Below are 18,955 nucleotides of genomic sequence, written 5' to 3' on the forward strand. Positions count from 1 at the left end.
TTTAACGAAAGCGTGATTCTGGATAAAACTGAATGAATTGAATGAATTTGGGAGATAATAAAAAATGAGAATTGTTTTTTCCACATGTAGTTCATAGAATAAGTCTAAAACAGGTTTTATCATGTTCCCCAGAATACAAGTTGTTGGAAATATTTAGAGTTTTCTTTTAAAAGGTTGTGTTCATCAGTATTTATTTTCAATAGTTTAATTTTCAACAATTTGTTTTGTTTTCTGTTTATTTTACTATGAGCGTCTCCTTAAAAGATCAGGAATTTTTTTAATGCAATACCCAATTTGTAAAGCCCACGTTAGATCATAGAACTTAGTTATGAGGACATACTGATCAACTGCTAAAAATGGTCACATTAAAAGGGACTGTAGTTGCAGTCTAAGACAGGAAACTGTTGCGTGGCATTTCGGTACAAAACTCACTGCAGGCCCTGGGAGCCTTGAAGGGAAAAACCCCAGATTAGTCATTTTCAGCTGACTTGAATTTCAATCAAATAATACAAAAAACAAATGCAGAACTTTTGCAGAAATCTTATAAATTCCATTAGTCAATAATACCTTCTTTTAAATTATGAAATAGTTCAAGTCATCAAACAAATGTAGGCAATAATATAAGGAACATTGGTGTTCCTACCAACCAGATTTGTCAAAACTTAACCTTATATAATAATTGCTTTTCATCCCATTTGTTTCCTTTTCTCCCCAGAGGCAACCATCATCCTAAAGGGAGTATTTATGATCTCCATAAGTATTTTTACACTTTAATTACATGCGTATGTATCAATAAACATTATATAGTATTGTTTTGGATGCTTTAAAATTTTATATGAATACCATCATACTCTACACATCCCTTCGCAACATATTTTTTTCCTATTCAACATTTTGTAGAAGTTATATCTCCAAGAAGCTCTCCTTCATTTACTCTCACAGCCATGTGTTATGCCAGTGTATAAATATGCAACAACTTATTCATATACTCTCTGTGATTGAAAGACATTATGTTGTTATTATTATTCATTGCCTTAATCAATAATGCTGAAATAACTGTCTCTTTGTGCAAAAATGAGAGATATTTCATAGGGTAGTGCTTTTGAGTCTAATGTGCTTAGAAGTCACCTGGGCATATCTTTAAAACACAGATGTTGATTCAACAGGTTGGAGGTAGGGTTTGAGCATCTGAATTTCTAACAAGCTCTCAGGTGACACTGATAGTCCATGGACCAAATAGTTAAGTGGCAAAGCACTGAGTATGTCCCTAGGAGTTGACTTTGTAGATGTTCCAAAATTTCTTTGTGAAGCAGTTGTATTCATTTTCTATAGCTGTTATTAGAAATTATCTCAAAATTAGTGGCCTAAAATAACACAAATTTATTATCTTATATTTCTGTAGTTCAGAAGTCTGACATAAGTCTCCCTAAGTTAAAATCAATATGTGCCCAGGGCTGGGTTCCTTCCTGGATGCTCTAGGAGAGAATTTGTTTCCTTGGCTTAACCAGTGATATGCTTTGGCTCCGTGTCCCCACCTAAATCTCATCTTGAATTGTAATCCTCACGTGTCAAGGGAGGGACCTGGTGGGAGGAGGTTGGATCATAAGGGCAGTTTTATCCATGCTGTTTTCATGATAGTGAGGGAGTTCTCATGAGATCTGATGGTTTAAAAGTGGCAGTTTCCGCTGTACTCTCCCTCACTCCTGCTGCCATGCAAGACGTGCCTTATTTCCCCTTTGCTTTCCGCCAGGATTGTAAGTTTCCTGAGGCCTCCTCAGCCACGTGGAACTGAGTCAATTAAACCTCTTTTCTCCATAAATTACCCAGCCTCAGGTAGTATCTTTATAGCAGTGTGAAAACAGACTGATACATCCAGCTTTTAGAGGCTGCCTGAATTTCTTGGTTTGTGGCCCCTTTCTCCATCTTCACAGCCAGCAACATGGCATCTCTCTGATCCCTGTTCCTTCATCTCATCTCTCCCCTTGATTCTCTCTTCTGCTTCCCTTTTCCACTTTTAAGGACCCTTGTGATTGTATTGGGTTTAACTGAATAATCTAGGATTATCTCCCTATCTTATTTAGCAACCTTAATTCTATCTGAAATGCATATTACATAACATGTTCATAGGTTCCGGGGATTAGAACATGGACATCTTTGGGGGACCAGTATTCTGCCTACCACCAAGATTATGACAATCTACTCCCACCAGCAGCATGAGTGTTTCTGTTGGTCCACATTCTTGCCAACATTTGGTTGTGACAGACATTGGTGTTTGCTAATCTGATGGGATGTATCTAATATTTTTGCTTTAATTTTCATTTCCCAATTACTTGTTATATATTATATATAACAAATTATATATATACATATATATAATTGTTTTTGAGATGGAGTCTCACACTGTTGTTTGGGCTGGAGTGCAGTGGCGTGATCTTGGCTCACTGCAACCTCCGCTTCATGGGTTCAAGTGATTCTCCTGCCTCAGCCTCTCAAATAGCTGGGATTACAGGTGCCTGCCAACACACCCAGCTAATTTTTTTGTATTTTTAGTAGAGATGGAGTTTCACTATGTTGGCCAGGCTGGTCTCAAACTCCTGACCTTGTGATCTGCCTGCCTCAGCCTCTCAAAGTGCTGGGATTACAGGTGTGAGCCACCACACCCAGCCCTTTTCATATATTTATAGGTGATTTCCTCACTTGTGATTTGGCCATTCATATTCTTTGCCTATATTCTATTAGGATGTTGGCATTTTTTCTTATTAATTTTTAGAAGTTCCTTAATTATTCTGAGCTACTGAATGAATTTTTGATTTATTGATTTAAAATTATATTCTTAATATAGTCAACTGTTTTCATTTGTTTACTTCATGGTTTAGGTTTTTTTGTTAGAAATCTTTCTGTATTCCAGGTTCATAAAAATATTCTCCTATATTTCCTCTTAAAGGCATTATGGTCTTGCTTTCTTGTAGTTGTCTTTAATCTGTCTGGAAATGACTTTGGTACATAGGAGGAAGAAGTTTAATTATATATTTTTCTTTGTATACAAATATTTTTTTCTATTGAGTAGTCAATAGTTACTCTTCTGATTTGCCACACCTCTTTCATATATTAGGTTTTCCATACGTGTCTGGGTCTGTTTCTGGGCATTTATCCATCTCTTCATCAAGTCTACATTTTCTTAATTACAATAATTTTATAATAAATCATTATATCCCATAGGACCTACTTCCTGACCCCCTACTTCTTCAAGCTCTTCTTGGCTACTCTATACAAATTTTAGTATCAGTCTGTCAACATCCTTGAAAAACCAGACTGGGACTTCTTTTTCATATTGAACATATTGACTAATTTGGCATAACTGACATCTTTGTAAAACTGAGTCTTCTCATTTAAGGAGATAATTTATCTTTCTGTCTATGTAGATTTTTTTATGTTTTTAAATAAGGTGTTATAATTAGCTGTGTTATGTTAAATTGTTGCTTAGGTATCCCATAGCTATTTTTGCTACTGTAAATGAAAACTTTATTTTCAAAGGCATTTTCAATTTATCTGCTGGTATTAATAAAGCAATAGATTTTTATATGTTGATCTTATATCCAACAAAAGTTGCTCAGTTCTTATTAATATGTCTTTTGAGTCTCTTAGATTTTTCTGTATGTAGATGATCCACTCATGATAAATAATAACAACTTCATTTCTTTTCATCCTAATCCTTATGTTTCTTCTTATGTCCTTATGTCCTACTTTATGGGCAGAGACTTCCAATACACACTTTGATGAATAGAGTCACTGTCCACGGGTATCCTTGTGTTAATCCTGTTTTTCAAAAGTATGTTTCCAAGGATTTACAATTACATATGTATCTGTTTCTACAGGTTTTGGTATTTATGTTTTTTTTCAGTTTAAGTAAGTTCCTGTCTGCTTTCTAGTTTGATTATTTTGAGTGCTGAATTTTATCAAACATTCTTCTCATCTGTTGATATGATGATTCTTCTCCTTTAAACTGTTAATGTAATAAGTTAACAGCTATTCTAACATTTAATCAATCTTGCAGTCTTGGAATAAACTCAACTTCCTTATGATATATTTTAATGCACATTGCTGTGCATAATGTGTATTTTTATGCATATTGCTGTGTTTGGCTAATACTTTATTTAGAGCTGTTGCATCAGCATTCTTAATGAGACAGATTGCAGTTTTCCTTTCTTGTATTGTCCTTTTCTCTTTTTGGTATCATACTTAGTAGACATGTAAAACGAATTTAGCACATTCCTGAACACTCTATTCTCAGAAGAAGTTTGTACAAAACGGGGATTATGTGTTCCTTGAATGTTTGGTAGAACTTGTCCATCAAACCATCTGGGCAGTACTCTATATACTTCATTATATCAAGCTTTAAGTTATGTAGTTTAAGTTTCTGTATCCTTTGGCAGGCTTTTTTTTTCGCATTTGAATGATCAGTTATGATATAGGTGAACTTATCAGCTTTGTTAAAATCTCCCTCCATGATTATGGATTTGCCCATTTCTCCTTATAATTCTGTCAACCTTTGGTTTATATTTTTTGAAACTATATTACTAGATAATTCAGAGATATCTTCCTGTTAAAGTATTTCTTTGTATCATAATTTAACTATCCTCTTTTGCCTAAGTCTATTTTTTACTGATATTACTACTGCTATGCTAGCTTTTTTGAATAATACTTGCTTGGTGTGTTCTCTTCCTCCCCTCCAATTTAAAGTTTTTAACTTTTAACATTTCTACTTTATGTTTTATGCGTAGCTTTTGTAAGTGATGTATAGCTGGATTTTTAAAATATTTCTTCTCTATCTCTCTCTCCTTTTCTTTTTTTCAGGGTCTCATTCTGTCGCCCAGGCTGGAATGCAGTGGTGTGATCACAGCTCACTGCAGCCTCCACTTCCCAGACTCAAGTGATCCTCCTGCCTCAGCCTCCTGAGTAGCTGAGACTACAGATGCACATCACCACACCAGGCTAATTTTTAAATTTTTTGTGCAGATGAGGGTCTTGCTACGTTGATCAGGCTGGTCTCAAACTCCTGGCTTCAAGTGATCCTCCTACTTTGGCCACCCAAAGTACTGGGATTCTGAACGTGAGCCCAGACTAAAATATTTCTATATGACAAATAGAAATATTTGTCTCTTAACTGGAAAATGTGTTTCATTAATATTTATGGTAATTATTGGTATATTTTGATTTAATTTTAGCAAATAATATTGTACTTTTAACTTATCCTTCTTTGTGCTTTTCTTTCCTCCTTCATTGATTTTTTTTTTCATAGATCAAGTCTTTCTTTAAAAATTCCCCCTGCTCCTTCTATTCAGATGCCTATGTCCATTTGGTAGTTGTCCTTAAAATTATAACAAACATTTTTGAGCAAAGCAAAATTAATTAATTTCTTTTTCGTCCTCCTGAACAATGAAATGATTTTAGAATCCTGTTACTGAACATAAAAGCAGCACATTTTAGATTATTTCCTTATATCTGTCTTCCAGTTCATTAATATTCTTTTCAGCTTTGCCTAATTTGCCACTTAATCCATGCCTTGAGCTTTTAAAATTTTCAATTAACTTTTTTTTTTAATTCTAGAAGTTTTATTTGGTTCTTTAAAAAAAATCACCTAGCCTTTTTCTTTTTGACAATGTCTTATTCTTTTCTCATATTTTCAATTCCTTCTTTTAGAGCTTCAATAGTTTTAAACATATTTATTTTCTAGTTTTTGGCTGATATTTCAACTTAATGAAGTTCTTGGGGAGAGGTGTCTAATCCTTTTTGGTTTCTGCTGATTCTCATTTATAGTGGTTTGCTTCCTCATATGTTCAAATATCATTGTGAATTCTTTTTTTTTTTTTTCACAGTGGCAGATAGTATATATTTGAATTCTAAACATATCTGAGGGCAGGCCCAATTTCACAAACTCAGAGGGACCTTGTAGAGTTCAAAGAGAGACATGATTGCTTCCTACCTCTTTGTGCTAGGGCAGAGTGGGATTGTACCTACTGAAATACAGTAGGTAACCCTCTGAGGGTCCTGGCTTTCATGCGGATCTCCCTTCTAATTCTCCACCTTTGGCCTAAGCTTTGCTTCCACGTGGTCATCAACATTTGGTGGTTATAGAACTAATAACCCCTATCTCACTTCACTCCTATGCCAGAGGGGCCCTAGCATCAGCTCATGCGATTGTTGTTTTTGCTTTCCTCTCTATCTTTGGCTCCTGGATTTTCCCCTTACTTTAATGGGAGCTCATCTGTACCTTTTAAGTTTTTATTAATATCATGTGAACACAGACCTGTATATATTGTTAGAAGCAGAAATCTCTAAGTTTACTTTTAAAACATGATCCTTGCCTCGAAACCTTGTAGAATAATATAATGTCCACATAATACCAAGTTATGAAAAGAAACATACCTAAATAACTAAATAAGTATATTCCTTTTTTCCCCCAGCTTTTTTTCCCCATTCTAGGTTTACCCAGTTGTACTGTGTTGTTTGTCATAGGCCGGGTGAGGTGGCTCATGCCTGTAATCCTAGCACTTTGGGAGGCGAAGGCGGGTGGATCACCTGAGGTCAGGAGTTCGAGACCAGCCTGGCTAACATGGTGAAACCCTGTCTCTACTAAAAATACAAAAATTAACTGGGTTTGGTGGCGGGTGCCTGTAATTCCAGCTACTCGGGAAGCTGAGACAGGAGAATCGCTTGAACCCAGGAGGCGGAGGTTGCAGTGAGCCGAGATCACACCATTGCACCCCAGCCTGGGCAACAAGAGCGAAATTCAGTCTCAAAAAAAAAAAAATTATCTATAAAAGTATAGGTGCAACTCCACAAGTATTAAAGACAAGATAGCTCGGATTGGACTTGACTTTCAGAGCCATAACAATTCTTAATATGTTGGTTTATCTTGGAATCAGACCATTTTCAGTTTCAACCTGTAAAACAGTGTACAAAGGAAACATGGAAAGTTTTCTACATATAAAGGGTTGTGAAATAATAACAGCTCACGGAAAATGCTGAAATGATGATTTGCTTCAGTACCCTCTGAAATTTCTCCCCTACCACCCCTCCTTCATCCCCATTGCTATCAATTCAAATTACAACAGCTAATTCTCAGGAGAACAGTAGAAACCCAGTTTCTCTCCTCTTTCCCCTCTGACCCTCCTCCAATTAATCTGACTGCAGCGTAAACCTTTGCGGTTTAATATTGTGCAACTTCCACATTTCCCTCGCCCTCCCACCCAGCCCCCTCCCCCACCAAATTCAGGGGAACTCCCGTTACCGCAGTGCCACCAGCATTACTCATTCATCTCCATTCAGGCTTTCCTCAGCATTTATTAAGGACTCTCTGCTCCAGCCTCTCACTCTCACTCTCCTCCGCTCAAACTCAGCTCACTTGAGAGTCTCCTCCCGCCAGCTGTGGAAAGAACTTTGCGTCTCTCCAGCAATGCATCTCCTTGCGATTCTGTTTTGTGCTCTCTGGTCCGCAGTGTTGGCCGAGAACTCGGATGATTATGACCTCATGTATGTGAATTTGGACAACGAAATAGACAATGGACTCCATCCCACTGAGGACCGTAAGTTCACTTTAACTGTTTCTCTGCTAACCCTAACTACATATCCACCTCTTGGTCTAAATAACACACATATACTTTCTGGCCAGTGAGACAAGTTAAAAATTTATAGCTTGTTATGCAAAAGTGAGAAGCACTTGAAGAAAGATGGAGGTTTCAAAATTATTTCTGTAACGTACATAATGGGTTGAATCATATAAAATCGTCAATATTTGACTGTTTTGAGCTACATAACCGGCGATTTCATAGGGTACAACTTAATCTATACCTGAATGAATGATTTCTGTCGTTTCTGAGACATTTCAATGCTGTTTTTCGGAGGTGTCCTTAAAGGGAAGGGGAATGCAACTTGGCACCACCGAGGGAGGTCAGCTTTTACAAAGCACATCCAAGGCAGGCCTGGGCGGGCTGGTAACGTGTGTGTATCCCGTACTCTAGCCACGCCGTGCGACTGCGGTCAGGAGCACTCGGAATGGGACAAGCTCTTCATCATGCTGGAGAACTCGCAGATGAGAGAGGGCATGCTGCTGCAAGCCACGGACAACGTCCTGCGGGGCGAGCTGCAGAGGCTGCGGGAGGAGCTGGGCCGGCTCGCGGAAAGCCTGGCGAGGCCGTGCGCGCCGGGGGCTCCCGCGGAGGCCAGGCTGACCAGTGCTCTGGATGAGCTGCTGCAGGCGACCCGCGACGCGGGCCGCAGGCTGGCGCGCCTGGAGGGCGCCGAGGCGCAGCGCCCAGAAGAGGCGGGGCGCGCCCTGGCCGCGGTGCTAGAGGAGCTGCGGCAGACGCGAGCCGACCTGCACGCGGTGCAGGGCTGGGCTGCCCGGAGCTGGCTGCCGGCAGGTAAGGAGGCAAGCGGGGCCGGGACCTCCCACTGCGGCTTTGTTCCGGGAGCGCGCGTAACGGCAAGCCAAGCCAGGCAACCTTCTAGGGGAAGCTTTCATGGGAAGCGCGCGCGCGCGCGCACACACACACACACACACACACCCCTATTTCTGCATGCGCTGTCACAGAGCTCAGGCACATCATACAAGGCGGGAAAATTGGCTTTAAAAAAGTATTCCTCAGTCCTAAGGAGCCCTAAAGAGAGTTGTGGAGGTAACCATCACAGTCTTGAAATAGACGTCTAGGGCCCCTGACACCCGATCCGACTAGGCGCTGCAGGAGTCCACTGGCCCGTTATAACCGTGACCCCTCTTGCCGCCCAGCTTCCCTCTGTTATGGATTTCCACGTCTTCTAATTTTATCCTGCCTCTGTCTTTAGAGGAGCTCTGGTTTCCCGCACTATTTCAGGGCCCAGGCTAACGTTTAGGGATGTTTTCCAGCCCCTCAGCCGGCCCCTCCTCTCCGCCCACCCATTCTCAGCAAGAAACTTGAGGCTGAAGCTAATCTCCCGAAGGGCAGCGGAATTCTCCAGGGGTCCCCCAGCCCCCGGGGTTTGTGGAATTAGCGCGACAGGGGAGGTCGGAGGGTGTGCGGTTTGGGATTCAGCGTGGAACAGTCAGGTGTAGGAGCCAATCCGTGTAGGGGATCCCAGCTCCACCCCAGGGATTCAGAGAATTGGGGCCAAACAGGAGAGAGACTGTTCAAACCACAGGCAACTTCTCAAAGTCCCATGTGACACTCCATGAATCTCCAAACAGACATGGGTTCCCAAAATAATACATTCTAAAGATGGTTAAAAGAAAGAAATAGAAGATTCGGAGCCAATCAATACTCCTTTGTATGCCAAAACTTCTAAGAAATGGTGGTGTAACAATCATTTTGGATTGTATTAGAAAATCAGTGTCCTAGGTAAGAAAATATAACTTGCACTTTTCCTGAGAATCCTTCCCTATATTTCCAAGAAAACAACTTTTGCTGGATGGGGAGGGGGAAGAAGCATGTTTCATTTAAAGTTACAGAATTTTATGTAATGAGAGCATGTTTCATTTAAAGTTACAGAAACCATACCATATTTCCTAAATATTTGAGGGGTGCTTGTCAGTAAATACTAAATGGGGCTTCAGAGGAGAAAAAGCATAAAATCAAATGTACACTAGATTCTCAATGTGACAGGAGAGAAATTAGAATTCTGCAGCCGTTTTAACGGATGAAATGTCTTGTGTTTTGCAAACCACGTAAAGTCATTGTACATATAATGCACCTGAAAAACCAAAGAATTACTCTATTTTTTATCTTCATCCTTGCATACTAGTTAGAGCAGAAGAGGGATGTATTTCTGAATTCTAAGATGTTAATCCTTATTACATCCAATAATACTTTTACCCATATGCTTTGATTTATCTTCTCTTGGTCTCCAGCCAGCTTGGCTCCTAACCATTCTGTTGTTAGCCTCCTAAGAACCTGGTTTTAATTTTGTTTGGTCTTTGATAATCAGAAAAACCTATTAGTTAAAAGCCATTTCATAAGAGAGTTTCTGACATTTTAAAGAGGTATTAAGAGCCTCGTTTTTGGGTATCGCTGGTCCCCAAAAGAGGGTGACCAAAAATAGCCAACATGCGGTTCCAGTCCATGAACTTATATAGCCAGGGTAGCCTAGAGGGAAGCTGAGTCTCTGAGATGCAATCCAGGAGTGCTTTGGAATGCAATCCTGACTGCCTGGGCTTATTTAAAGAGGAAATCACTTAATTCGATTGCAGTAGGCACCCTCTTGAACACTACTTTTTTGTTTTTTTCTTTGAGACGGAATCTCGCTCTGTCGCCCAGGCTGGAGTGCAGTGGCGCAATCTCGGCTCACTGCAAGCTCCGCCTCCCGGGTTCACGCCATTCTCCTGCCTCAGCCTCCCGAGTAGCTGGGACTACAGGTGCTCGCCACCTCACCCGGCTAATTTTTTGTATTTTTAGTAGAGACGGGGTTTCACCGTGTTAGCCAGGATGGTCTCGATCTCCTGACCTCGTGATTCACCCGCCTCGGCCTCCCAAAGTGCTGGGATTACAGGTGTGATTGAACACTACTTTACTGAAACTTTATAGAGACTATATCAAATGCCCATGGATATGGTGATTTTTTCAATGATTTTTATTTGATTTTAATTAACACAGCTGGAAAAAAAGATGTACCTAGCAATTTCATTTGAAAATAGAATCACTGCCTCATTAAAAATTAATTTTAAAAAATCTCCAAAAGTTCAAATTATTTAGTGAAAAAGTATCAAAGCATGACAGAGCCAGTTTTGTGTTTTAGTGTTGTAGTTACTTTTATATGATTATCTGAATGCCAATATTTTATTTGACTATCCCTAATACTAAAGGATAAGGTTCATATTTGTTTAATGTTTTCAGGATAGAGCCTACCCCTGAGCCACTTGTAGGAATCTGACATAGTTTACCACACTTTTACATGGATGTTTGGTTTCTGCAAGTTCTTTCTCTTTACCAGTTATTCTGGAACCATTCTGGGAGTTAGCTTTTCAAAGCTGTCTTATGGCATATCTTCTTTAGGTTGTTATACCTGCCCTAATTTAGGTGTTTTTAAAAAAATACCTACATACACATACACACATATATATATACACACACATTTATATACATATATGTATGTATACATACATACATATACATATGTATATATGTGTGTATACATACATATATATATATATATATGTATATAGATGCAGAGCTCACCTGTTCTTTCCCAGGGACACGTAAAAGGTTTTCGTTTCAGCATCTCCAGCTTCCCAAATGGCTAAGTCGCCTTGAGATGGACAATGGTGGAAACTTACTGAGCTTTCCACCTCAAATTTGAAAGTCCACCTCCCAAGTGCTCTTTAGCAGAAACATGTTCTCCAACCAGGCCCCTTGAAAGAATGTACTTCTCTTAAAGATTTTCAATTACTGCTTAAATAGTAATTATAAGCATGTGGACAAGGTAGAATTTTTAAACATATTTTTGGTCTATTCAGCTCTTAAGTGCTACATACTTGCTGCTTACAGACTTGCAGAATATTAGGAGCAGAATGGAAGGGCCTTTTTTAGATAACGCTAAAGCCTAGAGGAAATTATGGTGCTCATCCAAAGTTGCATGGCTCATTAGTAGTAACACCATCTGGATTCTAGCCCTCCTAGAGAAATCTAGGGGTTCTATTAATAAGAGGCACTGTAGTGTGCTGATTAAGGGCGTGGCCTCTGCGACCAGACTGCAAAAATTCAAACTCTAGTTTTACTGCTTATCAGCTATGTAAACATAGATAAGTTACTTTTACCTAAGTTTTCTCATCTGTAAAATAGGAATGTAAAAGACTATCTCTTATGGTTGGCATGAGGATTAAAATGACAAAGTGATTAGAACAGTATCTGATACACAGTGAATGCCCAATAAGCTTAGTCATAATTATTATACATTGTTGCCTTTCAAAGGTAGTTTTCTAAAAACTCTGCATAGTTTACAAATATCTGAGAACATTTGGTGTATTAAAGTGTATTCTGCAGGCCAGGTGTGGTGGCTCATGCCTGTAATCCCAGCATTTTGGGAGGCTGAGGCAGGCGGATCTTGAGGTCAGGAGTTCGAGACCAACCTGGCCAACATGGTGAAACCCCGTGTCTAAAAAAAAAATACAATAATTAGCTGGGCACAGTGGTGTGCACCTGTAGTCCCAGCTACTCTGGAAGCTGAGGCAGGAGAATCGCTTGAACCTGGGAAGCGAAGGTTGCAGTGAGTCGAGATCGCACTACTGCAATCCAGCCTGGGTGACAGAGTGAGACTCTGTCTCAAAAAAAAAAAAAAATGCATTCTGCAATAACATCACTATCCTAGAATTTTGCTGAAAAATGCATGTTGGTAAAGGCTAAATGGAGCGAACTAGGTCTACTGAATTTCACAGGTTTATTATTTTAGGAACTTGGTGGTGGCAAAAAGAGAGAACCAGGTTGGGTTCTGAATTCTTGGAAATTATAGAATTATTGTCTGAAGTTAACTGATAGTGATTCAACTTTTTTTAAAAAAAGCAGTAACAGAAAATATGCAAATTGGAAGGGGAGGTAGTTATGGCTTTTATTATTTTGTGGGTTTGGACTAGTTGGCTCTTCTATTTGCATGCTTTCTCTTCATTTAGATGCTTCATTAGATAAGACAATTGGCTTTCCTTTTTCTCATTTTCTTTGCTCTGCAGAGATTACAGTGGAAGCTTCTTAAGTCGTAATGTAGGGTTTCACATAGCTTTCAATTGTAATCATTAAAATGCTTATGTTAAAATAACTAATGCCAGAATAATTCTGAATGAATTTATATTTTCTTTAATATTCTTCTTATTTTCTTGCTACTCTAGGTTGTGAAACAGCTATTTTATTCCCAATGCGTTCCAAGAAGATTTTTGGAAGCGTGCATCCAGTGAGACCAATGAGGCTTGAGTCTTTTAGTGCCTGCATTTGGGTCAAAGCCACAGATGTATTAAACAAAACCATCCTGTTTTCCTATGGCACAAAGAGGAATCCATATGAAATCCAGCTGTATCTCAGCTACCAATCCATAGTGTTTGTGGTGGGTGGAGAGGAGAACAAACTGGTTGCTGAAGCCATGGTTTCCCTGGGAAGGTGGACCCACCTGTGCGGCACCTGGAATTCAGAGGAAGGGCTCACATCCTTGTGGGTAAATGGTGAACTGGCGGCTACCACTGTTGAGATGGCCACAGGTCACATTGTTCCTGAGGGAGGAATCCTGCAGATTGGCCAAGAAAAGAATGGCTGCTGTGTGGGTGGTGGCTTTGATGAAACATTAGCCTTCTCTGGGAGACTCACAGGCTTCAATATCTGGGATAGTGTTCTTAGCAATGAAGAGATAAGAGAGACCGGAGGAGCAGAGTCTTGTCACATCCGGGGGAATATTGTTGGGTGGGGAGTCACAGAGATCCAGCCACATGGAGGAGCTCAGTATATTTCATAAATGTTGTGAAACTCCACTTGAAGCCAAAGAAAGAAACTCACACTTAAAACACATGCCAGTTGGGAAGGTCTGAAAACTCAATGCATAATAGGAACACTTGAGACTAATGAAGGGGAGAGTTGAGACCAATCTTTATTTGTACTGGCAAAATACTGAATAAACAGTTGAAGGAAAGACATTGGAAAAAGCTTTTGAGGATAATGTTACTAGACTTTATGCCATGGTGCTTTCAGTTTAATGCTGTGTCTCTGTCAGATAAACTCTCAAATAATTAAAAGGACTGTATTGTTGAACAGAGGGACAATTGTTTTACTTTTCTTTGGTTAATTTTGTTTTGGCCAGAGATGAATTTTACATTGGAAGAATAACAAAATAAGATTTGTTGTCCATTGTTCATTGTTATCGGTATGTACCTTATTACAAAAAAAAGATGAAAACATATTTATACTACAAGGTGACTTAACAACTATAAATGTAGTTTATGTGTTATAATCGAATGTCACTTTTTTGAGAAGATAGTCATATAAGTTATATTGCAAAAGGGATTTGTATTAATTTTATTAAGATTATTTTTGTAAAGCTCTACTGTAAATAAAATATTTTATAAAACTAGCTCACATCATTTAATTATAAATTTAAGAGATGTTTTGGAGCAAACTCGTACTTTTTCTCTTTTCATTTAAAGTAGGCAATTAGTTTTCAGATACTATTATGTAAACGGCATGGTTAATATTGTTAGGAATGAGCAACTATAGACTTGTTTTAAGTTTGGCTTCCTATAAATCATAAGCAAGAAATATTATCTCTGCCAAGTCAATTCATCTCTGTGGGTTTTAGTTTTCTCAGCTGAGAAATCAAGGAATTGATGAAATAAGAATCTCTAGGACTCTTCCCATTTGACAATTCTAGGAGCTTATACAACTTTCTGTACTGTGTAACATAAAAACAAACACCAAACATGAATCATCACAGTTCCTCAGATACACATGATGCTGCAAGACATGGCTTACATGGCTTAGGAATGTTATTTGGGAGACCTAAGAATCTGGAAAAGAACTCCTGCCCTGAAAGCACACCCCATTCTCTTACTTACTTAGAAGGGAGAGGTCAAGTCCCTTCACACTGTGGATGGGGAGGTAACTTTTCCCCACCACACTAGTATTCGCCTGTAGATTCTATGTGAGGGCTGATAGAAGGGCCTCACAAAGCTGATTCTGAAATGTGGTGGACCCACGGTGATGATATGTCCTCCGAAAGATAGGGCATGGACAACCACAGGACATTTCCTCTTCATGAGGTTTGGAGAATAGGACCAGGAGTAATTTTGTAACTAACTAGCTAGGTGTCAGACAAGTTACATAACTCCTCTGCATCTTCTCAGTAAAAGGAGGTGATTGGACTCCGTGCCTTTCAGCAATAAAATTCTATGAATCTAATAATTTTTGAATATGTTCATCATATAAGTATAGCTTCATTCCACTTGTGAAACCCACAAACAAGGCTAAGCCTCTAAGAAAATCACTTGTAGTTAGGGGCTGATAGGCCAGTCTCAGACTCTTGGAGAACACATAATTCAAGGCTCTAGGCACACTGGGCACATGCAAAGTCCCTGTCTAGCCATTGTCTATATGACTTGAACTCCCAGCTGGAAGAAGGAAAACTAGACCCAAAACTTAGGCAGAAAATTAGGCATGATTTAAATTCCTTTACATGCTGCAACACGAATTATACATGTTTAAGTGATGCCACATGTTGCAGGCCGAGATAAATGCAAACTCATATGCTGACAGAATTTAATGTAAGAAAACTTTTAATTTTTTTAAGTAATTACATGTTTAGGGTGAAGAACAAACAAATAGAAGAAAATAAAATAATTCTTGGGTTAAAAAAGTAGAAATTTCATCTGCTAGAGCAGTAAGTCTAGCTAGGAGTTCTAGGGACTTCTAATTGTTCCCAGATATTCATTTTCTCTCTTTCTCTAAATGACAGAATCCTAGCTTTAGTGGAACATGTGACCACTCAGAGTAAATTCTATATTTTTCAACATTACTTGCAGCTTGATGCAGCCATATAACTATGTTCTGACCAACGCTGAAATATTATATGTGATTCTTTTCCTCCTTCTGTCTGATTGGAATATGGTAATGGGCTGGAATTTCAGCAACCATCTTAGACCACGAGACTCCATGCAACAATACAGAAGAAGCATGGGTTCCTGATCATTGTGAAGCCATCTAGCCAGCCCTGAGCTGCCTGCCCACGGACTTCTTTTACGTGAGAGAAAAATATACTTTTGTCGTGTTTAATCTTTTAGTTGGTTGATCACTCAATCTAATTTTGATCCAGTAATTTTTATTTTAATTTAAAAAACTACAGCCAGGTGGGGTGGCTCAAGCCTGTAATCCCAGCACTTTGGGAGTCTGAGCCAGGCAGATCACAAGCTCAGGAGATCGAGACCATCCTGGCTAACATGGTGAAACCCCGTTTCTACTAAAAATACAAAAAATGAGCCAGGCATGGTGGTATGCACCTGCAGTCCCAGCTACTCGGGAGGCTGAGGCAGGAGAATCACTTGAACCTGGGAGATGGAGGTTGCAGTGAGCCCAGATCGCGGCACTGCACTCCAGCCTGGCAACAGAGCGAGACTCTGTCTCAAAATAAATAAATACATAAATTAGCTGGGTGTAGTGGCGTGCGCCTGTAATCCCAGCTACTCAGGAGGGTGAGGCAGGAGAATCTCTTCAACCCGGGAGGCGGAGATTGCAGTGAGCCGAGATCTCACCACTGCACTGCAGCCTGGCAACAGAGCGAGACTCCATCTCAAAAAAACAAAAAACAAAACAAAACAAACAACAACAACAACACAAACAACATCAACAACAAAAACAACTACACACTTTATTCTCTCTAAAACACCCATAACCGAAACTTGGAAAATACATTTTACAAATTCTCGGGAAGTTGGATATCTGACTTAAAAAAACAACAACAACTAAGCAATAACATTTAATGAGTTTGAGAATATATAGGTGTTAGCAAAAAGAGGAAATAAGAAATGTGTAAAACTGAGATAAAATATCTAAAGAGAAGTATCAGCATGCTGGCTTATGTTAGCACATTGTCACACATTTTCATTTACCAAATACTTATTGAGACATCACCATATTACAGCATAGTAAAATAATTGTGCAAGATGACTCAAGCTATTAGGAGGAAAGATGTATGTGTAATAAATATGTAATATATATACATATAAATAATATTATTTGTGTGTGTAGAGTGAACAACTGTCCTGGTTTGCCTAAGACTGTCCCCCCTTTAGCACTGAAAGTTCCATGTCCTGGGAAGCCCTCAGTCCCAGGCAAACTGGAACAGTTTTTCACTCTAGTATGTATGTATATATCTCCAGCAGAGCTAATTTTTTGGCAGAGATAATATATGAACTAAACACAGTTGATATTATTTTTCTTGTCTATTACAATATAAATTGGCTTATAAGTATTAACACCTTTAAAATATATTCAGAACATTTTACTACCAAGCATATAGTGTAGAATTGTAGAGCTTTCTCTTTATAATTACTTGATTGACTTCACTTTAACAAAGAATTAGATTTGCAAACAAACAAGAAATTATAATTGATTTTTATTTCATTTCCTGTCAAATCTTAGATTAGAAATCTCTTCCCTGAGTTTTACTAAGGCCAAATGTTTCCAGCATTGTCTTTCAGCCACTTAAGAAATGCACTCCTAAGGTTAAAGTCTTGGTTAAAGTAATTGTATATGTTCATTGATGTATTCTTGGATTCAGTGAATATGAACACTCCTATCGTTGATCCTTGCATCAAGTTTTATAAATCTGGAGTGTAGCAGAAAAGTTTGCTGGGTTTGGGGTCAGAAATCCAGTATTCAAATCCTGGCACCATCACCTACTAACTTAATAACTATAAGAAATCAGGCCTGTCAGGTAATCTCTATGAGTCTCAAATTAGTCAGGAAATTAGGGATAACAAGACTTGCCTACCTTGTTGAAAGATTAGTAAGCAGATAATTTTCAAAAAAGTGTTTTATAAACCATGAAGTTATATTGAAAATAAGATAGTTATCTTAAAAAATGTTTTTCCAAGTTGTTTTCAGTGGATTGAAACTAAATAAGCAAGCAAACAAAAATACGAACAAATAAATGAATGTAAGGATTCTTTTCCATTGTGGGTAAGTCATTTTCAGAGTTCAGCACACAAATGTCCAAATCTATGCAGGCCTTGTTCTACTTCACAGCAGCATCTACTGGTGAAGTCAAGAAGGTGCAAACTGAGTTAGATCAGATCCAAGATTTGGTTAACAATTTAGAAGTCTTTTCCTGTTTTAAGATGTCTCTATTCCTTGATCCATATGTGCATTGTCTTTTTATAACTTTACATTTAATAGTTTTCTATGGGTATAAATATTCAGGTTGAATATTCTTAATAAGATTGCTTAGTAGCTTGTTTCCTAGAATATTTGATTAATAAATTCTTTCCCAACAACTTGTTTTACGGTGAACTTAAAAACCACTTCCTTTAAGAATAATTGTATCATGAATTTTTAATGGTTAAGCATTTCCCTAGAGATTATGAAACTCCATGAGTGGATATAGTTCTGCTTCCAATCTTTTTTTTTTTTTTGAAATGGAGTCTCACTCTGTCTCCCAGGCTGGAGTGGAATGGCATGATCTCGGCTCACTGCAGCCTCTGCCTCCCAGGTTCAAGTGATTCTTCTGCCTCAGCCTCCTGAGTAGCTGGGACTACAGGCGTGTGCCACCACGCCTAGCTAATTTTTGTATTTTTAGTAGAGATGGGGTTTTACCATGTTGGCCAGGCTGGTCTTGAACTCCTGACAACAAGTGATCTGCCCATCTCAGCCTCCCAAAGTGCTGGAATTACAGGCATGAGCCACAGCGCCCAGCCTGCCGCCAGTCTTTTAATATGGACCTGGTACATAGCAGATACTCAATTGGTGATGACAAAAACAACCAGAACGATGATGATGATGATGATGATGATGACAGAAATCATGGTAACCACTGATGAACTATGGGCCCAGAATTGTACAAAACATAGATATTTTATCTATTTAAGTCTCATACATCCTATGTCATATATATTATAACTGTCATATTAAATGGGGGGGGACAATTTTCTATCTCCATTTTTCTGAAACTGCTCACCAAGCAATGGTTTGAAATTTGTCTCACACAGAGAAAAAATGAGCTGAATTTATCATAATTAACTAGACAGTATTTTCCAGGTCATTGCCAGTAAGTAAAAAAGGAATTTGGACTCTTGATGAGATGTTACATTTTCTTCCCAAAGACTTTCTACTTAAGTTTCCAATCATTTGAAGTCATTTTGTGACTTGTGCCAGAGGACCATGTAAAAGGCATATTGATGGTGACGCATATTTCTTTATTATGATCACTGATTCAGAAATGCAGAAAAAGGGACATTACTACTTTT

At 38.7% G+C, this 18,955-nt stretch overlaps 2 protein-coding genes across 9 annotated transcripts in view; one reads left to right on the plus strand and one right to left on the minus strand.

Annotated features, from left to right (window-relative positions):
* VEPH1 (ventricular zone expressed PH domain containing 1) overlaps positions 1 to 18,955 on the minus strand; it is a 275,621-nt gene that overhangs the window by 176,548 nt on the left and 80,118 nt on the right. The window lies entirely within an intron of this gene.
* Positions 7,061 to 14,073, plus strand: PTX3 (pentraxin 3). Its single transcript, XM_004037902.5, has 3 exons — positions 7,061 to 7,586; positions 8,022 to 8,423; positions 12,848 to 14,073. The coding sequence occupies exons 1-3, from the start codon at positions 7,457 to 7,459 to the stop codon at positions 13,459 to 13,461; spliced, it is 1,146 nt and encodes a 381-aa protein (XP_004037950.2). The 5' UTR covers positions 7,061 to 7,456; the 3' UTR covers positions 13,462 to 14,073.

The sequence above is a fragment of the Gorilla gorilla genome, chromosome 2, assembly GCF_029281585.2.
Source record: "Gorilla gorilla gorilla isolate KB3781 chromosome 2, NHGRI_mGorGor1-v2.1_pri, whole genome shotgun sequence".
Taxonomy (NCBI): Eukaryota; Metazoa; Chordata; class Mammalia; order Primates; family Hominidae; genus Gorilla; species Gorilla gorilla.

Coding starts and splice junctions, on each gene's coding strand:
- PTX3 (XM_004037902.5), top strand. CDS start 7,457: ATGCATCTCCTTGCGATTCTGTTTTGTGCTCTCTGGTCCGCAGTGTTG. Junction 7,587..8,021: donor ACTCCATCCCACTGAGGACC/GTAAGTTCACTT, acceptor CCCGTACTCTAG/CCACGCCGTGCGACTGCGGT. Junction 8,424..12,847: donor CCGGAGCTGGCTGCCGGCAG/GTAAGGAGGCAA, acceptor TTGCTACTCTAG/GTTGTGAAACAGCTATTTTA.